The sequence below is a fragment of the Pongo abelii genome, chromosome 5 (assembly GCF_028885655.2).
Source record: "Pongo abelii isolate AG06213 chromosome 5, NHGRI_mPonAbe1-v2.0_pri, whole genome shotgun sequence".
Classification (NCBI taxonomy): Eukaryota; Metazoa; Chordata; class Mammalia; order Primates; family Hominidae; genus Pongo; species Pongo abelii.
In genome coordinates, this window is record NC_071990.2 from 170,493,159 (window position 1) to 170,512,820 (window position 19,662).

At 47.3% G+C, this 19,662-nt stretch overlaps 1 protein-coding gene across 1 annotated transcript in view; it reads left to right on the forward strand.

Annotated features, from left to right (window-relative positions):
* SMOC2 (SPARC related modular calcium binding 2) overlaps nt 1–19,662 on the forward strand; it is a 220,664-nt gene that overhangs the window by 51,543 nt on the left and 149,459 nt on the right. Inside the window, exon 2 of the mRNA XM_054558489.1 lies at nt 15,299–15,470. Coding sequence (XP_054414464.1) covers nt 15,299–15,470 — 172 coding nt within the window. The remainder of the gene's footprint in view (nt 1–15,298; nt 15,471–19,662) is intronic.

Sequence of the window (19,662 nt, forward strand, 5' to 3'; positions counted from 1 at the left end):
GCATGTGATAAGCTGGTCTCTTTAGGTTTCAGCAGACACGCACCTAATGCGCACCCAACCAGCAAATACGTGAAAAGAGTGAATACTTGGCTCTCTTCTTCCTTCTCCTCTTTTTCTGAATTTAACACCTAGATAGACTTCTTCTTGGCTTTAGCTGAAACACTTTACTAGGGTTAAAGTGCCCATCAGAATCTTTTTGGATAAATGAACACACACAGCAAACGTTTTCTTCTATGCATTTTCACAGCCAACAAGATAGGGGATCACTTCCTAAGCGCGTTGAAAATGAGCGGGCAGTGCCCCTTGACTTACTCTGCTTAGAGTGTCGCTGATTTCCTGGGAAGCCTGAGACTTGGAGGAGACGTGAATGGAGAAATGCACCTCTCCTCATACTGGGGTTTTGCGATTATTTCCCAAAGGGCTGGGAGTGAGAGTGAGCCCTCGTCTGGAGCAGCCCCATCCCAGCAGCTGAAGGGCAAGGGAGGTGGCTGGGAAGGGCAGGCACCACTTTGCTCCCAGCTGCTGGGATGGAATCACAGCCTGGTCTAAGTGCACTGGGCCTGGGAGGGCTGGGATGGACCATCCTGGCTGAGGCCTCCCTCTGCCTGCAGTTCCTGGGGAACAGGGAACCTCCCTTGGGCTGGGGTGTGCTCACCTCGCTCGGCCTTGCCCCTTCCCTCATGCCTGCATCCTCCAGGCCCCGCCCCTGGCACCTTCCTGAAACCCGCAGGGAACCTGCTCACACCATGACCCTTCTCAGAGGGTCTAAGGTAAGAGCAAAACAGGATGGGCTCAGGACACAGACACCTCCTGGCTCAGAGTGTTTCCGGGAAAGCCATGCTCCTGCGCCCTACGTGGGCTCCTGCAGACCGGGCTTAGTCTTGCTCTGAGTGAGTCAGAAAGGAGGGACCTCTGGCCAACGGAAAGGTTCCTTGTGGCCCAGGTGTAGGTCCCTCTGCGGGTCCACCCCCCTCTAACCGAGGCCCTGTGGAAAGCCCACTGTGGCAGGTGGATCTTCTCACTTCCTCTCTCAGCCACCAGCTGACGCCAGCCAGGGTGACTTTGTCCGCGGTTCCCAGTGCCCACCGCTGGGGTCGCTTCCAGAGCTCCATTTTCCTTGGAAACCTGAGTTTTTAATTCTGTCTCTTTGTCACATTTAATTTTTCTATAAAGTACAGATCGTAGATGTGGGATGCTGTGAGCACCTCCCGAACGATAAATGAGCGTGTGTTTACTGTGGTGACAGCCCTGAAATTCGCAATGCCTGGGAAGCGTTTGGTGAAACTTTAAAGAAAGCCCAGGTGACTCCTCCTGGGGAGCAGGGCTCCTCAAACCCCTCAGGCCTGCGCCTGCCACTCCCACACTGCCTGCCCCTGTTGGCCACAGGACACAGGCGTGGCCCGGGTCACAGGGCTCTGCTAGCTCATGGCTTTACTCACCTGCGCGGTTCCCTAGCAGCCTCACCCACCTGCAGGGTTCACCTTGAGGCTCCACCCACCTGCGCGGTTCCCCATGGTGGCTCCACCCACCTGCGCGGTTCCCCATGTTGGCTCCACCCACCTGCGCGGTTCACCCACCCACACTGCTCGCCCTGCCCTCCTCGGCCTCTTCACCAATGAGCGCTCAGGGCCAGGCCGAGCGGGGAGCTCAGGCCTCAAAGCCTATGGGTGCCCTGCATGCATTTCCTCTCCCCTGCCGCCTCCTCGCTCTTTTCTATTAATGTCTAAAATACCTTTGAAGTCCCTCGAAATCCTCTGTACTCCCTCCACAAAAGTCTCCAAGCTTCTCATCCTCCTGTAATTAAGGTGTTTCTATTTTCTCTGTAATTAAAAGTGTGACTTTCAAGACACTTTTCTGAAGTTACTCTGCTTGGCATTTAGGATTCGTTCGATCGGTCACAGAGCCAGGAAGCTTTTCGGTGTTCATCTTGTTGCAGCTGTTTGTTTCTTGGGCATTTTGTGGAAGACGCTGGGGTTTGGGAAGCCAGGGTGGGGAGTGCTTGCCCTGCAATCCCTGTTTCTAGATAACACTGTCTGGAAGAGCTGTCTGCAGTGATGGAAATGATTTATGAGCTGCCTTGTCCCAGACAGCAGCCACTAGCACAGGAGGCTGTGAGGATTCAACACATAGCAAATGAGCAACTGTCTTCAGATTTTACTTCATTTTAGTTAATTTAAACGTGAATAGATTCACGCAGCTAATGGTTTGTGTGTTGGACTGTCCAAGCCTGGGGGAAGCCTACCCATGCTCAGGGGTGATGGTGGAGTTGCAGACGGGACCAGTCGCCTATCGACCCAGCCCTCGAGTTCTGTCCCGAGAGGTCCTTTCTTTCTGAGAGGTTTCTTCCTCGGCCAGCACCTGGATGGGGCTGCGGCCTGAGAGGTGTCAGGTGAAGGACTGCAGGAGGCAGCGGCGAGGGCCCCCACCCTGGGGCCTCCCGAGCCCTCCCCTGCCCATCTCCAGGACTGCACTGTGCACCTCAGCGTGGGGACCCTTCTGAGTGGGGTGTGATGGCTTTTCAGCTGTTCCATTTTAGAGGACTGTAGGGAGAATTATCTTGGGAGGATTCCATGTCTGGGCTATAGCATAGTGTAAACAAAGGCTGTCGAAAATTCAAAGAATCTGTTCTAATGCGTGACCCAAGGTGAGAGGGGAACAGGAGCCTGACCGGAGCCCCCACTGCCTCTCCTCCAGGCGAGGGGAAGATGCGGCCCCGGAAAGCATGGGGAAGGCTGAGGAGAGGGCTAGAGTGGCCTGTGGCCCAGGCCCGCCTCTTCCTCTCAAAGCCTGTGAGTGTAAAGCTATGCGAGAGCCCTGGGGCTGCCATCCTGGGGAAAGAAGGCCCAGCCCTGGCCCTGTGGTTAAGGGCCCTGGTTGTAATGGAGGGCAGGGCCCGGGCCCCAAGCCCATGACTGGGTTCTCCTTCCCTTGCAGAGGAGCCCGGTGGTCACTGGGAGCCTCAGCTGTTCGTGGTCAAATGAGGTGCTTGGGCTGGCATCTTCGTGTGTTCATGGGTGACCCTGTGAGCACCTCCGTTTAGCCTCCAGCCCTGACAACATCCCTTCCCAAAGGGACAGCCTCTGCACCTGCCCCCAGGTGTGGGCAAAGGAGATCCAGCTCTTTTTATTACAGAGAAAAGATTTCACCCTTCCTTTCACAGATATCTGGGGCCTCCGTGACATGTGGTGGTGAATGTGGATGGAGGTGGGGGTCTTCTTGAGTTCCCTCTCTCCTCCAGGGACCCTCCTGCCCACCCGGGCAATGGGCACACAGATCCCTCAGTGACGGGGGAAGCAGGTTCCTAGGAGTCCTGAGTGGGAGCAAGAGGCCTGCCCCAGGAACGTACCGTCCTCTGGACATTCATGGGACAAACCCCCGTTAGGAGCCCATGGTCTTGTCAGGAAAACCCGGCTCAGATGAAGTGAGAGACAAACTCGGTTTTCGGGTTATTCAGTCATGGCCCTGCATTGGCAACTAAGCATTCTTAGTTTTGAGGTCTCCCTACATCCACGTTTTGACCCCCACAAAGCAAAATAAATGGACACAGTCAGAACTGTGATGATGGGGGGTGCTGAAGGGCTGTGGGTGACATTTAGAATAAAATGAGGTCTCACTGCCTTTAGATGGAGACACAGGGCTGGAGGCTGCCTGGACTTTATGCGGCGATCAGAGGCCCCTGACCTTTACACGCTGGGTCATTTTGTCGTACTTTTAACCCACGGGACTGCACGGCCACTGCCCATGCAGGGGAGCCGTTTCTCTTCACCAGCGTGAGTGGGAGACAGGTGATATGTGGAACTGCCTCTCAGACATATTGTTTCCAGCAAGGATCTGCCTTTCTGTTTCCTATTTTAAATCCTTCAGTTATGCCTCTCAGTGGAAATGATTTCACCGAATAACACAGTCTCCACTGAGGTTTGGCTAAGAAACAAATTATCTGGTATCTCGGCGTTTGGATGCATTTCCCTGGCTTTCCAGGTTACTCTCATATTCTCTAACATGTATTTTAGTGTAATTTGCTCTAAATGCTTTGAAATGAGCAAGAGCCTCAGAAAAGAAACTCTGGCTGAATGCCTTTGAAAATGTCACTTCATCAGCAAACGCATTCGCTATTCCAGGGAACCCTAAGGACAGAGAGGGAAAGGGTGGCTGTCCGGCGGGTAGTTCAGCTGTACCAGAAAATGTCGAGGCTATCAGCGAATTTGTGAATTATATACTGTAATAAAAACAGAGCTACTTCTTCAGTAAAAGAGGTCAGGTCATTGGGGTTGTCTGTGTCCCTGGAATGGCAGGGGAACCGCTCTTTTCTGATCGCCCTTCCTGCTGCGGGCTGAGTGGTCAGAGAGCCGCAACATGTGACTGTGTTTCATGAGGACGGCCAGGGCCCATAGCCTGTTTACTACAAATGGAAACCCTGGGTTCTTCCAGCCCTACGAGTCAGTCTCTGGGGGTGGAGATGGGAGTCCACTGCCCGGGAGATGGTGCTGCACGCCGCCGCTGAGAGCCACTGCCCGGGAGACGGTGCTGCACGCCGCCGCTGAGAGCCACTGCGATTCCGGGTGCCGTTGGGCATGTGGGAACCGCAGTCCAACGTGTGCTTCATACTTATTTTCATGGTTGATTTGTACTTTTATTTTCAGACACTTCTCATTTAACCTCTGTAATCTTGTCACTGGGTAATCACTCCCCAGGTAGCATATTTGCTTTTGCTATCAGTAAAGGTCGGAGTTTATCTGATCTTTTGTGAGTTGCAGCCCAGAGACCGATGAGCTATACATGAGCTATGAAGTGTACCGCAGATGGGGCAGTGATGAGAGTCAAACCTTCAGGTTAGAAGTCAGATCAGTTTTTTCCCTATATGCCTACAGCAGAGAATTCCAACTGTGCGTCGCCTCCCAAAGTTTTAATTGTCTTCTACATGTGAAGGAAATAAGTTTACGTATTTCCAGTGTGTATATTTTTATGTTAATTGGAAACTACTACTTCATATCCAGTTATCATGTAATTTTCCACTGGGAGCCCATGAGGAGCTACACATTTCATTTTTTTAACCAGAACCAATAGGGGACTGTGGAGCAGACTGGGGCCCTGGGGTCCCACGCTGACCAGCAGTGCAATCAGGAAGGAGTGAGTTAATTATTCACTCTGTTTCCATGTTCTTCTCTGCACAATTGGACTAATGATAGCATTTAATGCAGAAGATTGTTAGGTTAAAGGTACTAATGCAGTAAAGTGTTTAGAACAATGCCTGGCCTGGGTGCTCAGTGTTCAAGCTGTGAGCAGGGAAAGAGGCTAACAGAGATGAAGTCCATGCCGGGTGCAGTGGCTCATGCCTGTAATCCCAGCACTCTGGGGTGCCAAGGCAAGTGGATCACCTGAGCTCAGGAGTTCGAGACCAGCCTGGGCAACATCCCAAAATACAAAAATTAGCTGGGCGTGGTGGCGCCTGTAGTCCCACAGCAACTCGGGAGGCTGAGACAGGAGAATCACTTGAACCCAGGAGGCAGAGGTTGCAGCAAGCCCAGATCGCTCCACTGCACTCCAGCCCAGATGACAGAGTGAAACTCTGTCTCAAAAAAAAAACGAAGAAGAAGAAAGAAAAAGGAAAAAGAGATGACATCCAAAGAGGGTTGAGCCAGAGAAGGGGAGACTGAAGTAGGAGGGGAGGGAACTCTGAATGCTGGAGGTGTTTTGTACTTGGTGTTGGCGGGTCTCCTGTTGACTCGGGTGGAAGGAAGGCGTTCACGCATGGCACCTGACGGGATCCCTCCCGGAGGTGTTCCAGGGTCTCCGCGTGGTCATGCCCCGTGTTCTTGCACTCGTTTTCTCCAACACCTTCTCTCGGCCCTGCTACTTGCCCCGGTGATTCTGTAGGGACCCCGGGTGGCTACGCGAATGTGGCTCTGAAGACAACACTCTTCACTGAGCCGCAGTGCTGGCCAGACACTGCTGGACTCCAAGGCCATGTGGGTTCACAAGCGTCTCTACCCCGGAGGAGGTACCATCCATGGGCTCAGGAGCACTGGGCTTAGAGTCTATGCCCATGCATTCCGCATCTACAAGGGTACTGCTTCACAGGGGCGGCTGAGGACGCACACGAGTGCTTCACACTCATCCAGGGGCATCTTGATTCTCACCAGGACCCTGGATAAGAAGCACTTTTGTAGCTAAAGCAATGAGGATGGTGCCTGAGGCTGCATGAACCCCCTGGAACACTTTTAAGTGACCAAAAGCATGACAAGACTCTCCGATAGAGCGGGCATTGCTTATGAGAGGGGAAGTTCAGCTGTGTTACAGTATTTCATAGGGGACTTGTAGAATCTACCTTGTGCCTCTAAACATCTCTGACCCATAAGAATCGTGGCCGGATGCTAAGAATAATCTTTCGTTGTCATTGCCAGAGATAATTATTGCATTAAGGTAACACCATCCTCATCTTATCTTATTAGGAAGAATTTTAGAATAACAGAGCTCCTACTGAATCTCAAATAAAACTGGATTGGAACAATGAATAACCTAAGAGATTTCTTAAATTGTCTCAAAAATTACTAACAAGGAGGAAAAACATCCATTTTCATCATTGAAATTAACATGGATGTGGAGACAGGGAAGGAAAATAAACACAAAATAAACGTTTTGGAAAAGGAGAAGAGAGTTGCAGAGCAAAAAGTACAATAAAGCATTGTCCGTCCCTCACTGTGGGGCCAGGAACCTGCATTGTCCATCCCTCACTGCAGGACCAGGAACCTGCATTGTCCATACCTCATTGCGGGGCCAGGAACCTGCATTGTCCGTCCCTCGCTGTGGGGCCAGGAACCCAAAGCCCACCCTGCAGAACGTGAGGTGGGGGGAAGATGGAACCAAGAGCTCTAGGAAATCCTGGGTCAGGGGACCAAAAGCCACTAAAGCGTTGGTAAATGCACTTATAAAAAGTTCCAGGTCCACTAAAAAACAATAAAGGCAGTGTGGTAAACAGAGAAACAACCACGGCCTTGGGTCTCCTGCTTTCCTCTGGGATCTCCATACCCAACAGCGTCACCCAGGGGTGGCTGGGGTTCAGCCTCGCTTGATTGTGTGTGCATCGTGAGAGGCCCGTCTTGGTTCCCCACAGAAGGTGGAAGCGCCTCCAGGCGTTTGGTCCTGAGAGGGGCTGCCTCGCCCTGGCCATGTCCTCCTGCACATCCCTTGGGTCTTCCCACTGGCTGCAGATACCTCGCTCTGGCAGCTCTGCTGCAGGGCTGAGCCCCTGCCCTCTTTCCTGCATCTGCCTCCATCTTTCCCAGGCTTCCTGAAGAAACCTGCTCTCTCTTCTTGAACTTCTAATTTAGCTCCCTTTTTACTGCACACTTCTCATTTTCTCTTTGAAAATGATCACCAGCAAGAGGGTCCCTTAGTGCTCACACAGTAGAGTTGAAATGGCAAACATACCCTCTATTCATTTAAATGGTAGATAAGCAGGACCTCGCTCCAAGGACTTCTTGCAAATAACATCTTCATATCTTTTCCAGACACTTTCTTGTGCACTATCACATTTTGTTTTCACAATCATCTTTATGAAACAGGAATCATTGTTATCACCTCCATTGGACAAGTGAAGAAACCAGAGCTCACATGGCTCCATACATGTCCCTGGTCACTTTGCTCTGCTGCCATCACCAAGGTCAGCATGTTCCCTTCGACCACAGAGCCTTGCCAGCCCGATGGCCCTTCATGCCCTCATCTGCCCACAGCCACCTTCTGCGTATTTATTGGGTTTGTAGCTGTAATCTAGTCACGCAGATTAAAACAAATTCGTCTCATTCAATCGTCTGCTCTTGGTTTTAAGGTCCGATGGGTACCCAATAAATAGAACAAAACGGCAAAAAGGGGTCAGGAATGCTGATGGGACCTACATTATCACCACTTTCTTAACTCACTGAGTTATTTCACTCGGACTCTTAAACTTACTAAGACAAGCTGCCTTTGAAAAGCTGATGCCCAGTGTCTCTGATTCACACCTCACTTACTTTTTTTATTTTATTTTATTTTATTTTTAGACAGAGTCTCGCTCTGTCACCCAGGCTGGAGTGCAGTGGCACAATCTTGGCTCACTGCAACCTCCACCTCCTGGATTTAAGCGATTCTCCTGCCTCAGCCTCCTGAGTAGCTGGGATTATAGATGCGTGTCACCACGCCTGGCCAATTTTTTGTATTTTTAGTAGAGATGGGGTTTCCCTGTGTTAGCCAGGATGGTCTCGATCTCCTGACCTCATGATCTGCCTGCCTTGGTCTCCTAAAGTGCTGGGATTACAGGTGTGAGCCGTCGTGCCCGGCCTTTTTTTTTTTTTTTTTTTTGGAGACAAAATCTCACTCTTGTTGCCGAGGCTGGAGTGCAGTGGCGCAATCTCTGCTTACTGCAACCTCCGCCTCCTGGGCTTAAGTGATTCTCCTGCCTCAGCCTTCCATGTGGATGGATTACAGGCACCCACCACCACGCCCAGCTAATTTTGGTATTTTTAATAGAGACGGGGTTTCACCATGTTGGCCAGGCTGGTCTCGAACTCCTGACCTCAGGTGATTTGCTTGCCTCAGCCTTCCAAAATGCTGGGATTACAGGTGTGAGCCACCATGCCTGGCCACTTTGCTTGTTTTCTAAATGAGCAGAGAGCACTTATGTCACGTCTCCACAGTGAGCTCCTCCTGGTGAGTCTCTGTGCTCCTGTGAGGCACCTCCGTCAGCAGGGCTGTGCCGAGGCTGGGAAGCAAATGCCCTCCCCGCATGGTGGTTTTCTTCATGGTACTCGTCCACATGTGGAAGAGCTTGTTATTTTATCCTCACAGCTACCTCAAAGGTGACAAGGTATTATTACTCTCATTTACAGATTAGCAGATTGAGTGTCAGAGATTGCACAGGTGGAAAAATGCAGAACCAGCATTAACTCTCCACTGTTGGTGCAGAGCCCAGCGGCACCACCTGATTGTGCTAGGAACATGATGCTGGCTCAGTGTCCCGCAGAGGCTGTGGTGGCCAGAATCCAATGTTAATGCCCCCAAACTGAGCATCTGTGACTCAGTCTAGTGCATCAGGGAGGATCAAAAAAACGCACCACAAAATTGGTGAGATCCTGTGCAGAGTTTGAGTGCTGTGACTCAGTCTAGTGCATCAGAAAGGAATGAAAAACCGCACCACAAAATTGGTGAGATCCTGTGTGGAGTTTGCTCGTTGGCCTCATCTGTGTCATGTTGAGGACAGCACGCTCCTCAGAATCCTCTGCTGGAGGGAGGAGCCCAGCACCTCCTTGTTTTCTGTTTGAACCCTGGTCTCCTCAGGTCCTCAAGTGATGCCAGCGCATTGATTTGAGAGGCACTGGCCACCACGATGACACACGAGGCCTGCTTTCAGTGGCATCCTTTCGATTTCTTCCTACTGCTGACCTTGACACATCCACGTCTGTGGATTTGCCCTGGGATGCCAGCTCACATGGCTTCTCATCCAGCTTCTCTGGGTTCCTTAGATCAGCGGTCCCCAACCTTTTTGGCATGAGGAAAGTTTGACATTTTTTCCATGAACTGGTGGGTGGGGGATGGTTTCCAGATGATTCAAGCACGTTACATTTATTGTGCACTTTATTTCTATTATTACATTGTAATATATAATGAGATAATGATGCAACTCACCATAATGTAAAATCAGTGGGAGCCCTGAGCTTGTTTTCTGGCAACTAGATGGTCCCATCTCGGGGAGAAGGGAGACAGTGAGAGATCATCAGGCATTAGATTCTCATAAGGAGACCGCAGCCTAGACCCCTCACATGCGCGGTTCACAATAGGGTTCACGCTGCTATGAGAATCTAATGGTGCTGCTGATCTGACGGGAGGTGGAGCTCAGGGGGTAATGTGAGCAGTGAGGAGTGGCTGTAAATACAGACGAATACAAGGTTGGGGACCTCTGCCTTAGATCATCTTTTAGGAAGCAGCAGATATCCCCCCAAATCAGCTTTGACTGATCTTCCCTCTGAGCCGCTCAGGAACCTGTATTCTTCCTTATATAGCATGGTCATTTGTGGATGTATATTTCTGCCTTCTGGATTTTCAGCTTCACTAGGGCAGGCTCTTCTTCAAAATCCCATCCTCCTGGAGGCCGGTAGAATGCCTTTTACAGAGAGGGGTTACTTAGTAACTATTTAATATGTTCAGTTCAAGCTGGGTCTGACTTTTGAGCTAACTAGAAACATGAGGCTTTATTCTTTGTTTTTTTTTTTTTTTTTTTCTTTTATTATCATTATTATTATTATTATTATTATACTTTAGGTTTTATGGTACATGTGCGCAATGTGCAGGTAAGTTACATATGTATACATGTGCCATGCTGGTGCGCTGCACCCACCAACTCGTCATCTAGCATTATTCTTAAAGACTCGGAGCAAGAAGGCAAAGACAATAAAATACTGAAGTTAAGGGTTTCTAAAATACATATAAAGTGGTGCAACTAACTTCCATCAGATGCCGGATGAATAACTGAATGAAATGTCCGTCTCTCAGATGCCAGATGAAGGAGTGAATGAAATGTCTGTCTCTCAGATGCCGGATGAATGAGTGAATGAAATGTCTGTCTCTCAGATGCCGGATGAATGAGTGAATGAAATGTCCGTCTCTCAGAAGCCGGATGAATGAGTGAATGAAATGTCCGTCTCTCAGATATGGGATGAATGAGTGAATGAAATGTCCGTCTCTCAGATGCCGGATGAATGAGTGAATGAAATGTCCGTCTCTCAGAAGCCGGATGAATGAGTGAATGAAATGTCCGTCTCTCAGATGCCGGATGAATAACTGAATGAAATGCCCATCTCTCAGATGCCGGATGAATGAGTGAATGAAATGTCTGCTTCTCAAATGCCAGATGAATGAGTGAATGAAATGTCTGTCTCTCAGATGCCGGATGAATGAGTGAATGAAATGTCCGTCTCTCAGATGCGGGATGAATGAGTGAATGAAATGCCCGTCTCTCAGATGCCGGATGAATGAGTGAATGAAATGTCCGTCTCTGGGAGAAAACGTCCGTGGAAAGTTGTGTTTTCCTTTAGCATTTAAGTTTTGCATTGTGGGCTCTGAAACAGGATTTCCATATTTGCTTGGAAGATTTAGGTTCTCTGTTCTAAAAGAGTAGGACCCTGTTTTCTGAAATCTGAGAAAGTCCAGGCTTTAAAATGGAGAAATGATTCTTTAAAACAGGCTTGAGTCTGTAACCCCTCTCCGACCTGTCCCCAGTGACTCAGAATTGTGCAGGCTCTCCATGCACTGGGCCTCATTGCCAGTGCTGCCCTGTCTTCTGTTCAACCTCATTTCTTCCTGTGTGCACCTCCCACTAAGAGAAAGCAAACACATGGATGCCATCTATTTTCTCTTGACCTATTATTTAGAAAGTGTGTGCTTTTGAGAATTTTTTTTTTTTGAGACAAGGTCTCACTTGCCCAGGCTAGAGTGCCCTGGTGCACAGTCATAACTCACTGCAACCTCCAGTTCCCCGGGCTCAAGTGAGCCTCCCACCCTCCTAAGTAGCTGGGTCCACAGGTGCACATTTATTGTGCACTTTATTTTGTTACACCCCCACACATGGCTAATTTCCCCCCACCCCTGATAGAGACAGAGTCTCACTGTGTGGCCCAGGCTGGTCTCAAACTCTTGGCCTCAGCAGATCCTTCCGCCTTGGCCTCCCAAAGCTCTGGGATTATAGGTGTGAGCCACTGCACCTGGCCTTGCAAGTCTTACAGCTACAGAATTACGTATTTCAGAGGCAAAACTTCCCTAATGTCTTCTCATGCCATGTGTTACCTCATATAGTCAGAGACGTATTTAATCAATATTATAAGGAGAAATTTTAAACATGTTAAGATTTGAAGAGTGCTTTTACCTGTTTTGTAAACAGTTTTTGTTCTAATCTTTTTCTTCTGGCCCAAACCCAGTAATTTATTAAGAAGAAACATAGACTATGACTTTGATCCATTGAGTCTGTCTGACTGGTTTTCTAATGTGTGAGCTACTTGGTGTCCACAAAGACACTTCCTGTGTCCTCCCCCCGTCCCCACTTCCTTACCCCGGGCTCCTTGCACCTGTGCAAATAGCACTGCTTCATGGAAATCAAAAGAAATGAGAAACCCCTGCAATTGTGAGGGTTTTTTTTTATAAAGTCACTCGATGTCCAATTGATTGCATTCTAAATTTAGCAAAGTACTTTTTATCTTGAATTAGTTTTAAGACTCTCAACCGAGTTCTTTTAACACATAGTGAATTCTTTGGAATAGGAATATTTATTTTTCTTGAATGGGCTGTTTATTAATGAACACAACTTAGTTAAAAGCTTATTTTCTTACATGCACTGTCTCCCCTGAAATTTAATTACTATTAAACAGGAGGAAGGGGAGAAACATGTCCATAACCTGTGTGTTCTCTTATCCCTGAGAAATAACACTTCCATTGTTAGTTCCGCACCAGTACATTATCAAGAATTATGGTCAAATTCCAAATGCCTGGATGCTGGGTGCTTTTATTTGAGAAAAAATGTCGAGGCTGTCTCTTTTCCTTCAGAGAAAATGATAATTACAGTGTCTTACCTAAGTCCTCAGCATCTCCTCACTTAGCGTTTCAGGAAATACATAGAGACCACCCCTTAAACATAAAAATGAACAGGATTTAGGTTATTCCATCTTTTCATCTACGGTAGAAGACAGCTATTAATAGGGCCGGCCCCTGTTTGAAACGAAGGCACCTGGGTCTCCTACTGAACACACTGCAGGTTCATGTTTTCTTTCTGTTTTTTTTCCCTCTTTCTCGGGTGCAAAGCTGCGCTGCCCTGGCCAGCTGTGTGCTGCAAGAACGAGGCTGTTGAGATCCTCAAGTGCCTGTGAGGCGAGGAATGACTCGGAAACATTTTATAAGATCCAAGCAGTGTCTCAGCGGCTGGAGGACCTTCCCAAGGCACAGCACCCAAAGGTCATGTCTCCCAGGAGCTGCCTGCCCCTGGGGCGCCCCCCACTGCTGGAAGAGCTCAGTGAATGCGTGTTGGTGACGTGAAAAATGTGCTTGAGGCTCATCTGTGGCAGAATTCAACAGAATGTATTTATGTGCCGGCTCTGCCCTCTTCAAGTAAAAGCATACATATTTGCAAAACCCTGAAAGGCAATGATCTGTTTTCACTTGCGTCTTAGCTAAAATAAACCTGAATCATTTCAGCAGGTGAGCTTATTCTCAGGAAAATTAGAGCATGCTGTTTGAAATGGAACAATTGTGAAAAATAGCTCCTTCTAAGATGGCAAAGGCCCCATCACCTCTGGGTGCCACTCATCTGTCCCTTGGCTCCAGCCTTCATCCCCACATCTGGGCAAGGCCACTGCCAAGTAGCTTTGTGAGCTCCAAAACACACAGGCTTACCTGTTCTTAGCCACACCTGCCGCTGTCACGGTCCTCAGGTCGGGAGCTCTGAGGACCCTGCCTAGATTTCTGGTGAGGTCTGGGGCTCCCCACGGGCCATCTGGCCCCTACAGCATCTTGTGTGCCCTCCCTGGCTTTGAGTCCAGCTTCAGCTTCTGGCTAATCTCTATTTTTAATTCTTTTATCAGTGTGAAGGTTTAAAAAAATTGTATGTGTAACATTGGGCCAATTATTTAAAGTTGATAAATTTCCATTCAAGAAATCACAGATTATGATTCCTTCCACTGCCCATCAAGGTCACCGTAGTTCCTGCAAAACTTGGGTCAAGATTTGTCTTCAAGATAGCAGAGCAGCCCTTTTTAAAAGAACTGAGACTTAACCCACAGTGGTGCTGACAGCCCTATGTGACAATAATATAAAAGTGAGTGCAATTTCCACGGCCAGCCTTGCCGAGTTAGCTCCACTGACACAACCCACCTGGTGATCCACAGCCAAAGAGGGTTACAATGCTGATTAGCTAGGCAAAGCTAACCTTTAAACAGAGCCAGCTGAGATGCAGACTTCAAGGGGGAAAGTTTTGTTAACTTCTCAAGGAATGCAGCATCCTGAGTTGGTGAAATTTCTTTTTCCTCTCTTACTGGTAAAGGAGCATGTAGATGAGGGCCCCCCAGCTTCTGCTGAACCTCAACCCTATTTTCCCCCTGCTCAAACTGGAAGAGGGATTGGAGCAGCGCTCTCTTTATCTCCACAATGTCCCTGGGTGAACAATGCCACAGAGCCCGGCTCATGTGCACACCACGCCCAGAGGGCCACATACTACCATAGCCTATCCTCTGCCAGCCACAGCTCTGTGCGTTTCTTTCTTTCTTTTTGTTAATGCATTGTCTATGCTCTGAATCAAGGAAAGCACCCCCTGGGGCAGGTGATAGTCCGGGGACCAAAGGCCTCTGACAATCCTGTTTGTCCTGGAGCACAGACGCTTCCTCAGGGTCACTTTGAGCTTCTCCTTGGTGTCTGGTGTTTCGTCTGGCCTGATAGAGGCCTGGACAGGACAAGTGGCCAGTCAGGAAGTGGCAGGACACTGATGACTTGTCCAAGGAAAACACGCGGGGCCAGCATGCCCAGATCGGAGGCTTCCCTGGGGTCTGGTGAGCTCTGAAGTGTGTGTCAGGCTGTAAAAGAGCAGGAGGGAGATGAAGGGCCTGGTGCCGCCGTGGGAACTGCGGGGCACACATGGCCATTAGGTAATCTCTATGGCCTGCGGAGAGGATTCCTGTGCCTTAGGCGTTTTCAGAGAAATACACAAGCTTCCTCTGGGCCATGAGGTTGCTCATTCATTCAACAAACATTTATTCAAAGAATAGTCCAGTTGAGGGCATTCTAGTCCAATTGAATATAGATTTCATCTACATTCTCCAAATGTAGATGAAATTGTGTGGCACCATTTAAATCAGGAAGGATCCCTCCCATTTCCAGACAGTGGACATTCCTGATACTTGTCACTTCCAAAAGAATGGTACAATGTGGTGAATGTGGAGGCAGATTAGTCAATGAATTCACAAATTAAAAGGAAAACATTGCTACTCAGACTTTTAGGGGTAAACTAGGCACACGTGCATCCCCTTCAAAGATCAATGATTCACATGTTTTTCTGTGTCAGATGGCCGATATTGATGTACAGAACTTCCAAATTACCTAGGCTTTTGAAACAGATGATGGCTAAAATGTTCAGAGGTGCACGTGACGCTTCTGGCAGGGGTGAGAACTGGGTGGTGTTATCCCTCAAGCTTTCATTCCCTGACCGTGAAGTGGCCTGAGGCAGCTTTCTGTTTTCTGCTGCTCTGAAGAATGTGTCTTTAAATTTGTCTGGCTTCTTTTTTTCTCCTTTAAGTTTTTGAGAGTGGATCAAGATAAAGACAAGGATTGTAGCTTGGACTGTGCAGGTTCGCCCCAGAAACCTCTCTGCGCATCTGACGGAAGGACCTTCCTTTCCCGTTGTGAATTTCAACGTGCCAAGTGCAAAGACCCCCAGCTAGAGATTGCATATCGAGGAAACTGCAAAGGTAAGCTGCTGTTTGATCATTCGTCCAAAGATGGGTACATCCATCATGAAAACAAATGCAAACATATTTTCATACTTGATAACTTTTTACATTTACAAACTCGAGTTTATGTTGACATTTTTTTCACAGCATGTAAGGAAGAAGAGTAATTTCTATGAATTTTAAGAGCAGTCTTTTTTCTACTTGTCTAATATTCTTTTCTTAGAATGCCTCATTCCACCATGAAAGAAATTTATCCAAATATTTCAATTTCTTTCCCCAAAGTCTTCTAAAATTATTCTCAATAAGATTTCTTTCTTTCTCATTTTTCTTTTTAGCAAGTGGGATGTGTACAATAGCAGTTGTGCAGTTTTCAGCAATTTTTTGGTGTTGATTTTATACTTTCAATTTTCCCAATTTAAGAATTCGATTCAGAGTTAAGAGTCTAATGCTTAGAGCCAAGGATTGAAATGCTTCCTACATCAATGAAGGGTTTGATTCAGCAAAAGATGCTGATGTTTCAGAGTTATTTTCAGAAAGAGATTTACCTTCTTTGTCATAGTATCTAGGAAAAAAGACCACAGAGACTAAAAATCCCTTTGAGATGATGTTCTGCATCATCTGGCAATTAGCTTCAGCAATCCTCTTAAATGAAACAAAACAGCAACCACACTGCAGACCAGCACTGTGAGTGCAGTGTCTAGGTCCGTGCTTACCCAGGTGTTGAATAAGCTTGCTCTTCCTTTCATGATGCAACATAATACCAGGTAAACAGATTTCAGTTACTTTTGCAGACGACAAAGGCAGAATTTTGCCATGTTCTTTAGGCCTGAGAGTTCTTCCTACTGACATTATGAAGACGTTCCTATATACAGTCACAAGGATGTTTTGCTCCATAACAGACCGCATGTCCAACAGTGGTCCCAGAACGTTATAATGGAGCAGATATAGAAACCTGTTGGATGGCGCTTGATATTGGCATTGAGATCAAGTAGGGGAAATGACTGATGTTCAGTAATGATGCTGGGACATTCTGTTTTCCATATGAAAAGATAAGTATATAAACGAAGATGTATCTATCATCTAAGTGTGTGTAAGTACACTCTATGATGTTCACACAATGATGAACTTGCCTAAAGGTGTGTATTAGTTTGTTCTCACACTGCTAATAAAGACATACCCAAGACCGGTATGTTTATAAGGAAGGGGGTTTAATTGACTCCTAGTTCTGCACACCTGGGGAGGCCTCAGGAGACTTATAATCATGGCAGAAGGGGAAGCAAACACATCCTTCTTCAAATGATGGCAGGAAGGACAAGTGCCAAGCAAAAGGGGGAAAAGCCCATTATAAAACCATCAGATCTCATGAGAACTCACTATCACGAGAACAACGTAAGGGAAGCCACCCGCATGATTAAGTTACCTCCCACCAGGTCCCTCCCATGACACGTGGGGAACTACAATTCAAGGTGAGATTTGGGTGGGGACAGAGCCAAACCATATTGGGGTGATTTCTCAGAATGCATCCCTGTTATTAAGAAACACGTGACTTTACCCAGATTTAGTGCTCTGAAAACAAGGAACAGCATAAACTCCCTCTGGAGCCTTGGTCTTTGCCTGGTGGCAAACCCAACCCCTATGCATTTATCTGCCAGCGGTGTGCACAGACCCCTGATTTAAAGGCCAGACTCCTGTCCACATGCACCTGTGGCTTAGCCCATGACAAACGGCTATTCATTATCAAGGGTTTTTTTTGTTGTTTTTTTTTTTTTTTTTTTTTTCTGAAATTACAGTTTGTTCAAAGTCAGAGTATTTCAGGATGCAGCATTTAAAGGCTACACAAATGCCAGGTATGGGGCACAGTAGGTAGGCAGGTAGATTCTCCAGTAAGAGTCCCTGGGAAGATGATTTCATTATACATCTGAGGGCACAAGAGAGAATGGTGCTGTGGAGCTTAAAGTCCCGTTCTGGTTTTGCAGTCAGATGCTGTTTCTAAAGTGTTTATCACATGATGGTGTTATCCTCCCCTCATGCTGGGGGAGTCATGAAGACCCCAGGACAGAAGCCCACTCAGAGGGTCCTATGAGGACCGACAGGAGGGCCCAAGAGGGAAGTAGGTGGAGCCGGGCTGGCAGGGCTGAGTGCTGGATCCCGGAGTTTGCACTCTACTGTGGGAAATGGAAAGATACAGGAAGTCGTGGGTAGAACAGGGATGGATGCAAATTGCTGTTCTGCATGGCGCATGCTTCCCTGAGCTCACCAGGCTGCCCCATCTCAGCACCCGCCTTGTGCCTTTGTCCAGGGGTGCCAGGCCCCAGCATCACCAGCACGATTGCAGTGAGTCTTGCTGTGCTGAAGCCCTGGCATGCTTTAGAAAGGACCACAATGGAGGGGTGAGCTACTTTCAAAGGGAAAATGGAGCTTTAATTCACTCATTAACCTCAATATACTACTGAGATTGCAAGGAACAAAATGCAGTAAAAAATTATTTGATTCATACTTTAAATAAATGAAGTGCAGTGGCAGTATCATAGCTGAATCCCAAACACAAAGTTTAAAATGCTGACATGAACTTAGTGGGACAGGTTTGGCAACCACAGCGTGTGGCCTGGGATGGTCGCTGCCAGCTCATGGAACCCACCCCAGACCTCAGGATCCATTTCATAGAGCTGGGCTCTGGACACTCATCTGTTTGAAACAGCTCTCGGGGACTCTGGAAAACCACTTTCTATGGCCTGAGGGAGTGCCAGCCCCTTCTAGAAACAGCTAACATCTGGTGATGATGCCACACATTGACCCTCCAGTGTACCAGTGCGCTGAGGAGCTGACTCCATCTAACTTTAGCCCAAATAATAGCTGGTGATGAACGTACACACTGACCCTCCAGTGTACCCGCACACTGAGGAGCTGACTCCATCTAACTTTAGCCCAAATAATAGCTGGTGATGAACGTACCCATTGACCCTCCAGTGTATCCGCACACTGAGGAACTGACTCCAACTAACTTTAGCCCAAATAATAGCTGGTGATGAACGTACCCATTGACCCTCCAGTGTACCTGCACACTGAGGAACTGACTCCAACTAACTTTAGCCCAAATAATAGCTGGTGATGAATATACACACTGACTCTCCAGTGTACCCGCACACTGAGGAGCTGACTCCATCTAACTTTAGCCCAAATAATAGCTGGTGATGAACGTACCCATTGACCCTCCAGTGTACCTGCACACTGAGGAACTGACTCCAACTAACTTTAGCCCAAATAATAGCTGCTGATGAACGTACCCATTGACCCTCCAGTGTACCCGCGTGCTGAGGAGCTGACTCCATCTAACTTTAGCCCAAATAGATAACAACAACACTTGGAAAATGTGTGAAAGTGAAAGATCTATATATATACAAATTTCATTGTAGTAGAAAAAATAGTTTAAAGTTATTTACAACACAGATGTGAAATATCTTTCTATAAAAAGTCCCCAAAAGTAAAGACAACATGATTAAAATTGAAAGCACTTGACATTCTTTCACTGAATTATATACTTCTATGCACTATTTACATTAAAACACACATTGAAACTTTGACTATAGTAGCAGCAATAGCTGCTCCAGCTTTCTTTGTGGTGCAGGGAAAATAGAATATGCCATTTAAAATAAATGATGTTTTGTAAATGACTGATTTATTTTTTTTCTCTAAGCATCTATTCTTATCTCAAGGAAAAGGAAAATAATTTGTTGAATCTAATGTACCTGAAGTTCTACAGTTCTATATCACTATTTTGTCCTTACAGGTTTTTTTTTCTTAGTAGACATTTAGGTTTCAGTAAACTGTACATTATTTTAGTTTTAATTCCCTTGGTGAAAACTTGGATGAAATATCTTAGATTCATACAATGGGAGACACTCACACACACAAATACACACACATACACACTCACATAAACACACACAAACTCTTAGTTTATTCAAGTGGACAACTGATATTTACTGAGCAGCTTGGTTCTATGTGATTCTAAAACTTTATGATCAATTTGCTTCAACCTGATTCTTTCAATAAGTCCTGACATTTACTTGATATTAATACATTCGGTAAATTGGCGTTTTCTTCTTACTGAATGATTCCTTGAAGAGCGCTGAGGCTGCGAGTGAGTCCGTGCTGTTCTCCATCAGATAACCTCTCAGGGAGCTCGTCTCTTTATTTGATTCAGTTCAGC